The sequence below is a fragment of the Perca flavescens genome, chromosome 9 (genome assembly GCF_004354835.1).
Source record: "Perca flavescens isolate YP-PL-M2 chromosome 9, PFLA_1.0, whole genome shotgun sequence".
Lineage (NCBI taxonomy): Eukaryota > Metazoa > Chordata > Actinopteri > Perciformes > Percidae > Perca > Perca flavescens.
Genome location: NC_041339.1, coordinates 1,997,574 through 2,011,482, shown reverse-complemented (window position 1 = coordinate 2,011,482; position 13,909 = coordinate 1,997,574). Strand labels below are relative to the sequence as shown.

The 13,909-nt window shown below is 39.3% G+C and overlaps 1 protein-coding gene across 4 annotated transcripts; it reads right to left on the bottom strand.

Moving 5' to 3' along the window:
* Positions 1–1,007: 1,007 nt before the first annotated feature.
* On the bottom strand, positions 1,008–12,974 carry LOC114561303 (sex comb on midleg-like protein 2). 4 transcript variants are annotated; one of them, XM_028587242.1, is made up of 16 exons: positions 12,866–12,974; positions 11,860–11,906; positions 11,199–11,268; positions 10,502–10,576; positions 9,892–9,962; positions 9,372–9,606; positions 8,671–8,759; positions 7,542–7,785; positions 4,689–4,954; positions 4,496–4,589; positions 4,190–4,393; positions 3,829–3,990; positions 3,562–3,690; positions 3,014–3,229; positions 2,760–2,923; positions 1,008–2,672 (listed from the first exon to the last, which is right to left on the bottom strand). In XM_028587242.1, the coding sequence occupies exons 3-16, from the start codon at positions 11,218–11,220 to the stop codon at positions 2,547–2,549; spliced, it is 2,097 nt and encodes a 698-aa protein (XP_028443043.1). In that variant the 5' UTR covers positions 11,221–11,268; positions 11,860–11,906; positions 12,866–12,974; the 3' UTR covers positions 1,008–2,546. The 4 variants fall into 4 exon arrangements, with proteins under 4 accessions (XP_028443043.1, XP_028443042.1, XP_028443044.1 ...); XM_028587241.1 differs by lacking the exon at positions 11,860–11,906; XM_028587243.1 differs by lacking the exon at positions 11,860–11,906 and having other exon boundaries at positions 2,760–2,920.
* Positions 12,975–13,909: the final 935 nt, after the last annotated feature.

Genomic DNA, 13,909 nt, shown 5'->3' with positions numbered 1-13,909 from the left:
TTGCTTACTGTACAGTATGTGTGCTTTTTATATGGAAGTGAACTAAAATCTCTGAGGTCTGACTTTGTGTCTCTGCCTTTTTTTTCTTGACGACAGTCCATTTTATTTATCTCAATATGTTTTTTTATGAAAATCCTCCACAGGCTGCTGAAAGGTAAACGGCTTCGCTCCCTCGTGTAAGCAAATGCTCTGCAGTTTAGGAGACTAAAATAGTCTTGAGTGCCATGTTAAAGTGATTTATAATAAATTCAGTGTGCACGCGCACACACACACACAAACTGCATGGACTGTGAATGACGTAACCATGGTAACAAGACAGGTTTTAGCATAAAGTGTACTGATGTGGAAATGACTTGCATGCAGTTGAGAGTTTAAGATTTAAAAGCCTTTACTGTAGATACAGTCTGAGAACAAAAGTCCTCCTTGGTACAATGTACTGTATGTTTTGTGCAGTTGTCCCAACAGTTGTTGGATTTTAGATGTACTTCCTTGTTCCAGAATCATTTTTTAGTCCCCAACATGTTTTCACATTGATTTTTCATATATATATATATATATATATATATATATATATATATATATATATATATATATATATATATATATATATATATATATATATATATATATATATATATATATATATATATATATATATATATATATATATATATATATATATATACATATATATATATATATATATATATATATATATATATATATATATATATATATATATGTGTGTGTATATATATATATATATATATATATATATATATATATATATATATATATATATATATATATATATATATATATGTGTGTGTGTATATATATATATATCTCTCTCTATCTATATATCTATCTATCTATCTATCTATCTATCTATCCCATGTCCACACAAGCAGGCCTTGCTTATTTCTGACGCTTGAGAGGTAACATTTCAAAACAAATGTCACAGAAACTGTGAAAATGCATCCCGTCATTAACAAGACACACACCTGTTGTTTTTGGTAGATTTATAAAAAGGAAATACACAACATCATAAACACATATTGTTTATCTGGTGTGACATAATGGACAAGTGACTTTTTTGCAACACATTTTTCAAGTAGTTTGAAGAAGATAAGAGAAGGAACTCAACAGCACTTCGATCCTGTGTTGAGTATCATATGGCACAAGTCTTTTCAAATCGAGGAAGGAAATAACAGCAGAATTCTGTTAAGTATATTATAAACAGTATGCTACAAAAGCTTGTACTAACAAAGACCACATAAACCTGAGAAATGTCATAGGTAAAGCAAGGCAGAGTCTATTACAGGGAGTATTTGAACTAAAAGCGTTAAGTATTAAAAAGCAGAATGGAATCCACTGTGAAATATTCACCACGTCCCCATCCCCTTCATCTTCACATTTCTAACCTATGTATATGATTTTCTTAAAATATTACGTTTCTACAAAATGTACATTCTGTCGCTGATATTCATGGTTAAACCCATAAAACTGTACACATCTGTTTTCATTGCTAACAGTGATTGTAACGGTCAAAAGTGACAACACTGAGGCCGTAGGCGGACCGACAGGCTTACATGATTTATGACTGATAAAAAATATTACATCAAAACTAAACCAAAAAAAAAGCCCTTCGAAATGTCTTAACAATCTGTCAATTGACGTTAATAAACCCATAACCCTAAGCCCTAAGTTGGCTCAGAGCTTGGGACACAAACGGTTGGACTTTGATAAGAACTGCATTGAGACCAGTGAGAGGCGACGTAGGGCTCGCTAAGACACAATAATACATCATGCCACAGAGCAGGAGATCCTGCACGACACTAGTGGAAAAGGTGAGGTTCGATCAAAACTGTCAGAATATGACACGATCCCTACATGATACCGACAATGCTCAAGCAAATGAAAACGGCCGTCTAGCATTGTGTGAATGAAATGGAATGCATTGATATTAGCATCCTTTGAGCAGGCGGATGTGAAGAGTGAGAACGGCTATACAACAGCACAGAGTGCTTTCAAATTCTCTTCAAGAGCATGGGGAAGAACATCTGATGGATTTATTTTTTGTATTTTTTCCGTATACCAACCCTTCCTTATTAAGTGGAAATTCATCAAGAATAAAAACATTATATAAGAAGAAACATTCTCCATCTTTGGGGATCCAAAACCAGGATCAAAAGATTTCATCTCCGTAAAAAAAATGTGTCCTCGTGTGCTCATGTGCTATGCAAATGTAAACACTACAGGGATTATTTTCCTTTGGGATTTCATTAAAAGTCAAATAGCCGTCTGTTAGACTTGAACAGCTTTTCGTTCACTGATGAGGGGATGAGGTAACGTGTCAGCAATGCACGGCACACTTTCTCCACTCTGGAAGTTGGGATGAAGTGTAACATCTATTCAGTCCCCTGAGGTGGAGTCGAGAGTGACATGTCGCCCCCTGCGTGCCCCATGAGTCAGTGTCCAAACGCCGGCTCCTTCAGGGCTTATTGCTCATGGGCCTGGCCGGGACAGGGCTGCCCCGGCTCCTCTTACAGTTTGCCTTGTTTCAGCCTTTCTATGTGATGGCATAACTTCAGCGCAGGCCCCAGTTTCAGACCCATGTACTTCATGATCATGTCGCTCCGTAGCAGCATCAGAGCTTTTCCATCAATCTCCTGAGGAAACAAAGGAATGGGACTCAATTTATTGTATATCCTTTTTAGCTTAAGACGAAGAGCAGCATCATGGAACTGTTAACTTACATGTTTTCTGAATAGTTCAGCATGTGGGGCTAACGCTGTGGGGTCAGCACCCCTCACAAACTGCATCACCTCTTCAATGGACCAGGAGGAGGGGTTTTTGCTGGGCAGCGGCACACTCTCCTGCTCAGACACCAGCGCCTCAGGGCCTGTGGTGGAGCTGGCTGCTACCAAAGCAGAACACACACACTGAGCGAGGGAGGCAGAAGAAAGCACGTGTACACATGCACTGTTACTTCCACAGATTCTTACGGTACCTTCGACCCGTCTGAGAGGCTGTGCGGAGCTGAGCTCTGCGGGGTTGGAGGAGTGGCGGCGCATGGCTGTGCCCAGGTGGTACAGGCTGCTGGCCTGAGCGTGGTACTCTGAGGAGCTGCGCACTGTTTGGGGCCGAGGGGTCATGGAGTTGGAGGCTGAGTCCATATAGCGCTGCTCCTTTATTAGGTTGTTCTCTTCATGGGGCAGGGTCTCTGCTGGAGAGAGAAAAACACAACGGACATTCAAATGTCATTCTGTCAAAGCTTCTAGAATACACTTTCATCCGCCTTTGAGACAACGGTCAAATATATACACAGTACATGTGATGTGACAGTGCTCATGAACAGAACTTTGATTTATAAACAGCATTCAAGTCAAGCAATACAAATACAATGTTATGATGGGATTTAGTGGTGTTTTGTGCTGCTTTGCTTTCATGTGTAGGAAACATACATATGGTGTAATCGATATGGTCATGAAGGTCTACTAGGTAACAATTTCAGTTAGTATAAAGAGTATTGCAAGTATTAAACATCTGCAGCTGTACCTTCTGAAGGGTGAGCTTCGGTACGTAAATGTTTAGGTGACAGAGGGGCTGCATACGTTGGGGAGACTCCAGAGAGACTCCGTTTAGTCCCCCGAGCCAGAGATGGAGCGTCCAACGCCTCTTCTTTCACTGAAACACAGCAACGATGGACTGTATAACCAATGACAATGTTACCTCCTAGTTTTTGTCTCAGGGTTAGTTTACTAGAACATGCGACAGAGGCTTTTCCCTGATGGAGCACTGGTGTTTCCTGAACGCAGGGTTTACCTGACTTGGTCCTGTCATAAGCAGCGTAGTGGCTGAACGGCTGGCTGCTGAACAGGTTGTCACATTGCAGGTGACGACACATAGTCTCCAAGAACCGCAGCACAAAGGAAGCACTGGAGGCTGATGGGAGTTTGACCATGCTAACTCCACCATCTGTTCTCACTGTGAAGGACAACATGTTTATTGGTCTATCTGTCGCACAAAAAAAGGCTTGGCTACTTGTCCAGCCATCTAATAAACTCATTATTCTTCTTCTTCTTCTTCCAATAACACAACTTATATGATAACTGGTATCATCTGTGTGTGCGCGTGTGCGTATGTGTGTGCGTGTGTGCGTGTGTGTGTGTGTGTGTGTGTCTACCTCGGACAATCTCTCCTACTCCTGAATGAGTTTGCAGAGCACTGAGCAGGACTTTAGGCTGGTATGCGCAGTCTATACACGACTGGACCACCTGCTGGAGCACAGCGTTCACTGGCCCCGGGCCAAAGTGGTCTGGCAGATGCTGCATCTGCTTCCTGTCCAGGTGGGGACCACAGTTTCCGTGCTTATTCACATACACACACACTGGAACCACACAAGAAACACAGGGAGCAAATAAGATATTCTAATGATAGCTTTAATTGAGTAATAGCTAATTATAGGAAGCAGACGATCATTAATCCTTACCTGTCGAAACCACAGAGTTGAGGCTGGGGGGGCTTTCTTGTGGAACCTGGATGCTGGGCATCTGTGCTGGGCTTTGGAGAAGCTTGGGCTTCCGCTGAAAAAGACACATTCATTTGCAGATGCAATTTAACATGAGAAATGTTCTTAAATGTTTAAATATCTCAGAGTTTGGCTTTGTTCAGCAGGGGCTGACCTTGCTTCCAGGCTTGGGGCCTCTCTTCTTATGGGGCCTGGGTACGAGCTGTGTGTTCTCAGGTACAGTTCCGTTTTGGGCAGCGGCTGCTTCAGCCACGGCTTTGAGTAGAGCGATGGTCTCACTCTTGGGCCGACGGCCTCTTACCCCCTTCCGGACAGGCAAAGGGGGCAGAGGGTTGGGGAGTCTGTAGGGGGACTGCATGGAACGCCTGCTGGGCTTGGAGGGTGACGCCGGGAGGATCTGCAGGTTCTTTGGCAGGGTAACTGCAATAACAGCATCAAACAACACAATTGGTATGGAGGGAGTTGATGTAAAAAATACTGAGCTACCACACTAGAAGCTCCTAAAAATCTAAGAAACTAAATCTCTTCATGGAACCAATGGATTCTGCTGTAGCTATAGACGGCAAATTGAGAGGCCACATGAGTAGAAACTCGTTCTACATTGCTCACGGAAACTTGGTAGAGAGAAATACAAGTAAATGAACATGATTCCTTAAATATGCAAAACCTGAATATGACAGGTTTGAGTATACTTCCAAGGATCTTTAATGGCCCCTATACAAAAACATACACACATACACATACATGGATATAAAAAGAGAAAGAAACGTAGTCTTTGCACATCATTAACGATGGCCGGTTGGCTCCGTTTAGACTATGAAGGCATGTCCAAAAGAAGAACGGTTTGCAACTTGCCCCATCACTGTCTCCCCTGGCTAATTAGAGAGACAAACTGCGTGTCATTAACTCTATAAATAACTTCATCAGTAGTATCAAAGCCATATTACAACACTATCTTATTAACAGCAAGGCCTATTGCACAGGCTATTACACAGACAAGTTGGAAGCCTCTAAATAATAATGTCCCTAATTTGAAGAAAATGACGACAACAACAGCAGCAACACAATGCATTTTTCTGGTAGCTAATTAACGTATTCTGGAAACCTATTCTGAACATTGTAGAAACTCACAGGTGGGCCAGTGAAAAATGAATGAGCATTATAATGTTACCCATTCATGCATATAATATAATACATACATATAATTCCAAAGATAAAGGTCATAGACATCTGCAGCAAAGAAATAGTAAAACTAAATATAATCATACACAATAACACCTAACTCTTGGATGCAGAGAATCCAGGCACATAGTCTATGACGTCTCTAACCATCAAAAGGAGGTATCACCATCTTTATTATTGTAAATGTGTGTATTGTGAATGCTGGTTCTCTCTACAAATAACAAAAATGCCTAACGCCAAGACCAGAGACAGAGTAAATGTGTAACTCACATCGTGCTGAAAGGGAAAACCGATTGGTAAACATTTGCATCAACACCTACCCACATAAAGCAACCCCTATTTACTCAGCAAGTAAACATTTTTTTGCTTTCTGTATGTACTGAAGATTCCACGCACAGAAAGCCAAATAATTCATCTTCCTCCAAAATGTAAAACAAAGCCCACGCGGCCAGTAGAGTCGGAGACGACAGACTGATCAGTATTATATGGCGGGGGAGTAGAGATACAGGGGTGGTAGGGAAAGAGAGTGGGTGTGCTTTTCATAATCCCTCCCAACCATACATGATCAGGTTAAAGTACATTTAAACAGCAACAGCTGGGGCGCCTGGTTAGCTCACCTGGTAGAGTGGGCGAACATAGATAGAGATTTACTCCTTGACGCAGCAGCCACAGGTTCAACTCTGACCTGCGGCCCTTTGCTCCATGTCATTCCACACCTCGCTTTCCCTGTCTGTGTCTTATATAATTGAATGCCTAAAATACCAAAAAATCTTAAAAAATAAAAATAAAAAAAGCAACAGATATTTTTCATGTGTTTTGTAGTTGATAATCTAATCTTCTCCATTCAGAGACTTTTACACAAACGCAGTTGAGCAAAAGTCAGAGACTGGACTGAGCCGCTTTTATGCAAACATATTTTTTCTATGTAAACAGGTACGATGTGAAGAACATAAATCCTCCTCCTTCATCCTTCCCCTCCAACTTGTTACTCTCTGTAGTGTAGCGTCTGCAGAGTTTCACATGCAATACACACTATGTCTCTCAGGACTGTTGGCTCAGTGCTAATGGCTCTCCTGTTTTGATGTAGACCCAGTTTATCAAGAGGACCTTGTTTAAACCACCACGTTAAACTTGTTACTAAGCAACCAAACTTTCTTTAAAATTCAGCCACTGTCGGGACTCCGGAGCATTGTAGAGAAGTTTTACTTAACCAGGAAAATAAAAATGTTTAAAGATTAAAGACAGAACGTCTTTAATCTTAGAGCTCTACTGACTTTTCCTCATTTGAAGACAATTGTTTATTTTCCATTCAGTATATTTTATAAAGTTTACTGAGAGTTTAGTGAAAACGTGAAGATGCCTTCACTTGAACAACCACTGACCAACAACACCAACCCAGCTGCAGAACCATAACAAACCCTTTTACAAACTCTGAAACCACAACTATAACAGCATTCATTCATTCAAACTGCATTCAGACCTCCTCTGGGATATGTGTTAATATGGTGTAATTAGATCATACATACTGTAGATCAAGAGGCACAATTCATGCTTTCTTTTACTGCGCGTCCAGCACCTGCTAAAGATTAGACTGTGTACATTTTACTCTGCCAGACTAAGCATTAAAACCAGATGATTAACGATAACGGTGTTTATATTATTCTAGCTGTGGGCGCAGTTTCCCAACTGTGTATGTGTGTGTGTGTACGTGTGTGTGTTAACCGCTACTAAATGCATATGAAGGAAACATTGATTACAAACAACATCTGCCTCATTTCTCATTGTATGCGCAGACTTGTGCTGCCACCTGGAGGGAGACACTTACCACTGTTGCCTGGCGGCTGGAGGCTGTGCTTTGTGAGGGAGCACCAGCCCATAGGGAAGATGTCCCGGGAGTCATACTTGCACCAGTAATCAAAGGCACCCCGCCACCCATCGAACATGATAAAGACCTCATCGCCCTTCACTTCCCCAATGGTGGCAGGGCAGATGAGGTATGGGTTCTTCTTGTCCACGGCCTCCAGCTTCATGCCAGACTTGAAGTTGTTCTGGGAGGGCCTCAGAGGTTCCTGTAAATGAGTGCAATATCCTCGTTACAACTACTTTCAAATGTCAATACGATGCCGCCATATTGTTTATATAACAGATCTTTTCTTTTCTATTTTATTTTATCTTTATTGAGGCCAACAGGTTTTTCTTTTTTTTTTACATATTTTCTCTTTTGTTATATGATTTACAGGTTCCTGGTACAAAGAATAAGAAAGAAAAAAGATTTTCCATCTGTGTCCATAGTCATCCTCATATCGATATCAGTTTTCTTCCCAGGCCCAAAGTTTTTTTTTTTTTTTTTGTATATCAACAGTAGGATCAGTTAGAACTAGAGGATGGATACCAGAGGCCGGGCTTGGACAGATTTAGAAATGATGTTCGGGTTTGGGTTGGGCTCGGTCACATCAGCGCGATAAGGCAATGAACATTTTAAATTTAAAACAGCTTAATTAGGCCTATGTAGGTGCGCGCCTGTGTTAACGTGCGCTTGTTGCTCCGTGTGCGCTGATGCGCTCATCTGTTGACATTTCCGAATGCCTTCCTACAGTTGCTTAAGAAAAGCTTTCCACACAAACGAAATGTGTCATTAGTGTAAAAAAATTGATTTTAACTGTGTCGTGCTCGGGTCGCGCTCTGATATAAATATCTTAATGTCAGTCGGGCTCGAGTCGGGTTCGGTTACTGCTCTGTCAGACGCGGGCCAGGGTCGGACAGAAAAACGCGTCCCAAACTGCACTCTAGTTACAACATAGGGGGAGTTTCACTACACTTTTCTGAAAGAAAAGAAAGAAAGAAAAAAGACATGAAAGTGATTGGCCTCATTTGTTCCACAGGCCCTCCAGCAGGCTGTGCTAGGTATTTGTGTATAACAGATGTCTTCAAAAGCTTTTTGAAGCAACACTAACCTTTTTAAAGGCGAGTGCTGGCGCCATTTCGGCTCCATTTAAGGTTCTCAACAGAAACATGGGCCATGAGGAGGCATTCATCCGAAATCCTTGGGGAGAAAATGTAATAACATTAAAACAAAAGTGAGATAAGCTAATTCAGAACACAAAAATCCAAAGTTATTGTTATTGTGTGCTTTTGTGGGTAACTTCCAATGTTGCTATCTTTTTATTTCCTTGACCCAGTGACCACTATTTTGTCATTTTTCTGATTTGTATTAACTAAACCAAAGTCAAATGGAGGGAATTTAAACTTTGGGACATATTTTTGTGTACATCTATTTAACACACATCTATGTCTGCCACTTTATTATCTTGCCCTTCTAATCATTCAAGCTGTATTACAACAATATAAACCAAACATTCCTCCCAACCTTCTGTTACTTTCAGGTTCTTTCAAAGAATACAAGTAAATATGATAATAATGATAATTAATGCTGGTCGGGAAACTTTCGCAACATTTTCTACAGCATGGTCCAACAACTATTTTCAGTTCAATTTTATCAGTCTACCATTTCTTCTTTCCGTATTGCACACGTTTTATAACTGGCAGTTTAGCAGACAAATGCAAAGATACCAAGATTAAGATCTTTCCTTTATTGTCTTGAAATGATTCTAATTGATAACAATGTGCTTCCATCCCATCTCCCCTGATTACTTACCCAGCGGTGGCTGCAGCATGTCTCCATTCTTCTCACAGGTGCCAATAGGCTGGATATCCGAGGAGTCTACCAGTCTCCAGAAGTCATTGCTGTTGTCACTTCCGTCCAGACGGAGACGCAGACGAACCCCAGTTAAACCCATCACGGTTGCGATACAAACTGAGGTGGAATTGCGCGGGTCATGGGCTTCAATCTTCATTCCCACCTTGAAGTCGTTGGAGGGCGGGACTCTAGCCTGCACATTTTAGAATAATATAAGTATCATAAGGGATACTGATGCTGTAAGCAATGCTCAAATACACAGCACACAAATCATAATTTAATCAGCCCATTGCTCCAGCCAGGTTTAGACCAACAGGGGTCCTAATCAGGGTGAGGAAACGTGTTCAGTTTAAGTTCAACTTCTGCAAATTCTTACCCAGTTCATTAAAATGTACTTACATTTAAGTCTAACACTAGGTCTATTCATGTGACTGGCCCCTGGTAAATATTAAACACCTTAAAAATCAGGAGGACATACCTGACGAAAACAGCCTGGTGGAGCAGGTAAAGAAGACGTTTCTTTTAGATATTCTTCCCAGCTGAAAGCATCTAAACAAAAATTACAAAAAAGTAAATGTTTTTACTGCAACAATAGCTGTTAAATGCAAACTATTAAATATTTTGCTTATAAAAAGGTTACACATAATCTAGCAAATGCTTGAGCAGAATGTCACAATATCATTCGCTAACTGAAACCTAAATTTTAAAGACTACGAAGTATGGTGAGCCAAAGTCTAGTTCCTTTCCAAGCCCTTTTGTGGCCCACTATCCTTAACTAGGCAATAGATTCTCTCATAGCTTAGAATCCGCACAGAAAATCTCACTATCGTGTTTGATCTTTTCAGAAAGACCGAAAATCTATGACAAAGTCTGTTGTTGTGCCAATGCTAGCAGTATGTAGAGTCTACCAATGTCATGTCATTTAAAAAGTTCATCAGTGAATAACCACTATAGGGCTCTTCTGATAATGCAAACGCTTAATGTAGCTCTTCTTGTGTTCAACCAAAGTAATCTAAGGGAATAAAAATAAAAAATAAATCACAAATAAAAGGCAAACACCATCACAAAATACCAAATAAAAAGTTCACCTTTAGTTGTTGCAGGGCTTGTACCTGACAGTGGAACCATTCTTCCTGGTTTCTCTTTTTTAACATCTTTCTGATCTAAAATGATAAAGATGAAAAACAAATATATTTTATAAAATGTATGCAAATACAAAAGTTGTTTTAACAAACCTTAAAATACAGCTTTAATGGATTTATCTGTGCAATTTCCTCTTCACAAACATATTGTCATGTCTGGCAGGTCAAGCCCCTATTTCTAACTTTGTCCAACAACTGTTTCACACATTATAATTACCTTGTAATAACTTTTCTCATGTGCATACTTTAACACGACTCAGAAATAATATTCTGAAAACTGATAATAAATAATGATTTCTAAAGTAAATTAGTGTCAAAACTTGAATAAAATATTGAAATTCTATGCACCCAATTTATGAAATACTGTACTAAAGCCTTGAGAAAGTCATTTCAGTCTATGGCACAAAAATATCACATTAACAACTCTGAAATGCTTTCAGTAACCCGCAATCATGACACAAATGAAGCTATCACACTATAAATCCCCTACAGTCCAACTGTATACCCACTTAGGTATTTTTCATTTATTGCACTTGATTAAAGTGCTCCTCAAGAAAAAAAAAAAAAAAAAAAAAAAAAAAAAAAAAAATTCAACTTCATGATCACAGTCTTTATCAAGCATAGTAAAATGATGTCGCCTTGCCTTTTAGCTGAGTTTTTCCCATGGTGACTGATGGTGACCAGGTCTGCTTCTATGCCGGTGTAGTTGTGTTCTAAAAAATACCAAAGGTGAAAATATTTCAAATGAAATGCAACACACACAAAATAGTTCCAAAGAGATACATTAGTTAATTCATATAAGGAACAGTCAAAATTACAATGTGAATCAATTACAATACAAAATACAAGGGCTTTTAATGCATATTATTTTTGGGGAATTGAGTAGAAATGAGTAATGTTTGTATATGAATAGGTCTATAGGTTGTTAACATACAGTACATACATACCTATAGGTAGTTTAACATGCAGATAATAGCTGGTTGCTTTTTAAAATAGTCCATGTACCATTTTCGTAACCTTATGATGTCAATACTAGGGCCGTAACTACTGATTTTTTTCATTATCAATTCATCTCATAGAGAGCTTTAGATGAGGTCTTAAAGTTGCTTGTTAAACTGACCAAAACCCAACAAAAGTGATACTGAATGAATCTATCTACGATTTAAAGCAAAAACAGAAGTAGCACTGAAAATAACCTGCTGCAGGGAACCGCAGAGAAAATGAGTGATATGGTCCTGCTGTTAGCAAGGGGAAAGCAGACTCTTTTTCGTAAAATAAAATGTATCAGAACTTCTTTCATGCACCTTAGTGTGGTATTCCAGTTATGGACACCCCCACCGAGCCAGGAAGCCTGTAACAGGGTGGGTTTTTCAGGTTTAACACTAACGACAGGCCTGGGGTGTACTGAGACACTGAATTTAACTTTGTGTAGGGAATGTGTATCAGCATTTCCAAATTTCAGTGAAATACTTATGTTATCTACGAACTTCATGACCCCTAAAGACACAAGCTAGTTCATTAGTGTTACTGAGTTAGTTACGTTAGGCAGGTAAATAAAAAACTACATGTTGAGGTGAAAAATGAAGAAAACAGGACTGCGTGTCTTCAAAGTCAACTGACCGATAACAGTAAACAAAAACACTGCCTAACTCATTAAAATTAACGGTGAAATGAACGACTTTGGACTACTATGAAGCTACGGTTGCCTTGAGCCAAATTAACGTTAACATTATATCTATGGATTTTGTTATTACCTGACGTTACAATATCGAGCTAACTTAACAGTAGACAATTATTTGCACACCTTCCCATGTTTTTCTCACCTAAGTTACTCTAGCTAGGTAACGTTAACCCTACCTATCTACATTAACTGTAGGCTGGCTGGATATATCAACTCAGCCTTCAAATGTTAACTTAGCTAGCTGATAACAGCTAGCTAAATGCCGAGATAGGTAACGTTAGCGTTATAACGCTAATTTACTTTACATAATAACACTTAAAACAGCTAATCATTTTAAATATTGCATCTTTGCTCTCGGGCGCCGTGTATATGATGTGTAACAGTAATGTATAGCTACTGTTCTAGGTAATATGTCTGGGCCCAATGTTGACAACTGGGACTGCTGGATTTGCTAGCTACCACTGCTGGCTAATAACTATCTAGGTTGGGCTAACCGTAGCGTCAACGTTAACCCTCTGAGAGCAGTTTCTTCCATATTATCAAGGAAAATTACACATAACCAGGGTCGTGTAGCTTTATCTGACACTCTCTCGAAACTCTATATAGTTAAGTATGAAGAAAAAACTTACAAGTGTCGTGTTTTTTTTCGAGTGAAGATCCTCACACTTCTCTGTAATCGCCAGCTGCCATTTTTTTCACAAATGTAGTGTATGCTTACACGCATGTAATTTATGCCAAAGATAGTATTGAACGACGAGCACAGACAAGCAAAAACAGCGACATGGGCTCAGTGTGCATAGCTGTAGGCCAATTGATTCTCATGATACTCATTCTTACAGCCAATCGGACAAAGGCTTACTTGTTTTAACCAATCAGCGTCTGTACTTGTACTCAGTCTGTAATTTTGGATTCCAGAAAGTTATACTAGTAATTCATCTTCACTTTCTCTCTTCTCTAAAAGGTATTTCCGATGCGTCCCATTCCTTGGCTCAAAACTGAAAAATGATGTTAATATAGCCACTAAAACTCTGACCACGCAGCCTGTTGTCAAGGCAAAGGCTGCTAATTCAAATAAGTAATGTGAAGGAGAAAATGAAATTAAATAAGTAAACAAATTGTATAGAACAGAATAAAAATGTTTACAAGAGAAGATCGCATAATTATCGACATTTCAATTAGTCTATAAAATAGAATAATACAACACAGATAATGTGGGTATTAAATACCAAAACTTATTTTAATATTTTATGAATTAGGGTTTAGGGATAATAGGGTTATGAATTAGCCCCCCCGCCCTCCCCCAAACAAAAAAAAAACAATCTAAATTAAAACACAGTGAATTTCTATAAAGGTTTGTGACATTAGCTATACCAGGAAAGGGGATTACAGCTCTCAGTTAATTAAAATAACGAGAGTACGTCATCACATTAGCCCAATAGCATAACATATGACTCATAGTAAACTCGGCTTTTCCCCGCCTCCAAATTTATTATATCACACTAGTCTCCAGTCCCATATTCAGGCGGGTTCAGCACTCGTGGAAACTCCCCAAGTAGCCGACAGCACTATGCGTTTAATAGAAGTGAATAAGAAAACCCGGCACTATGCATTGTGTTTTATTATTATTATTATTAATAATGATTGTGAATATGTTATGTAGCTCTCTTTTATGG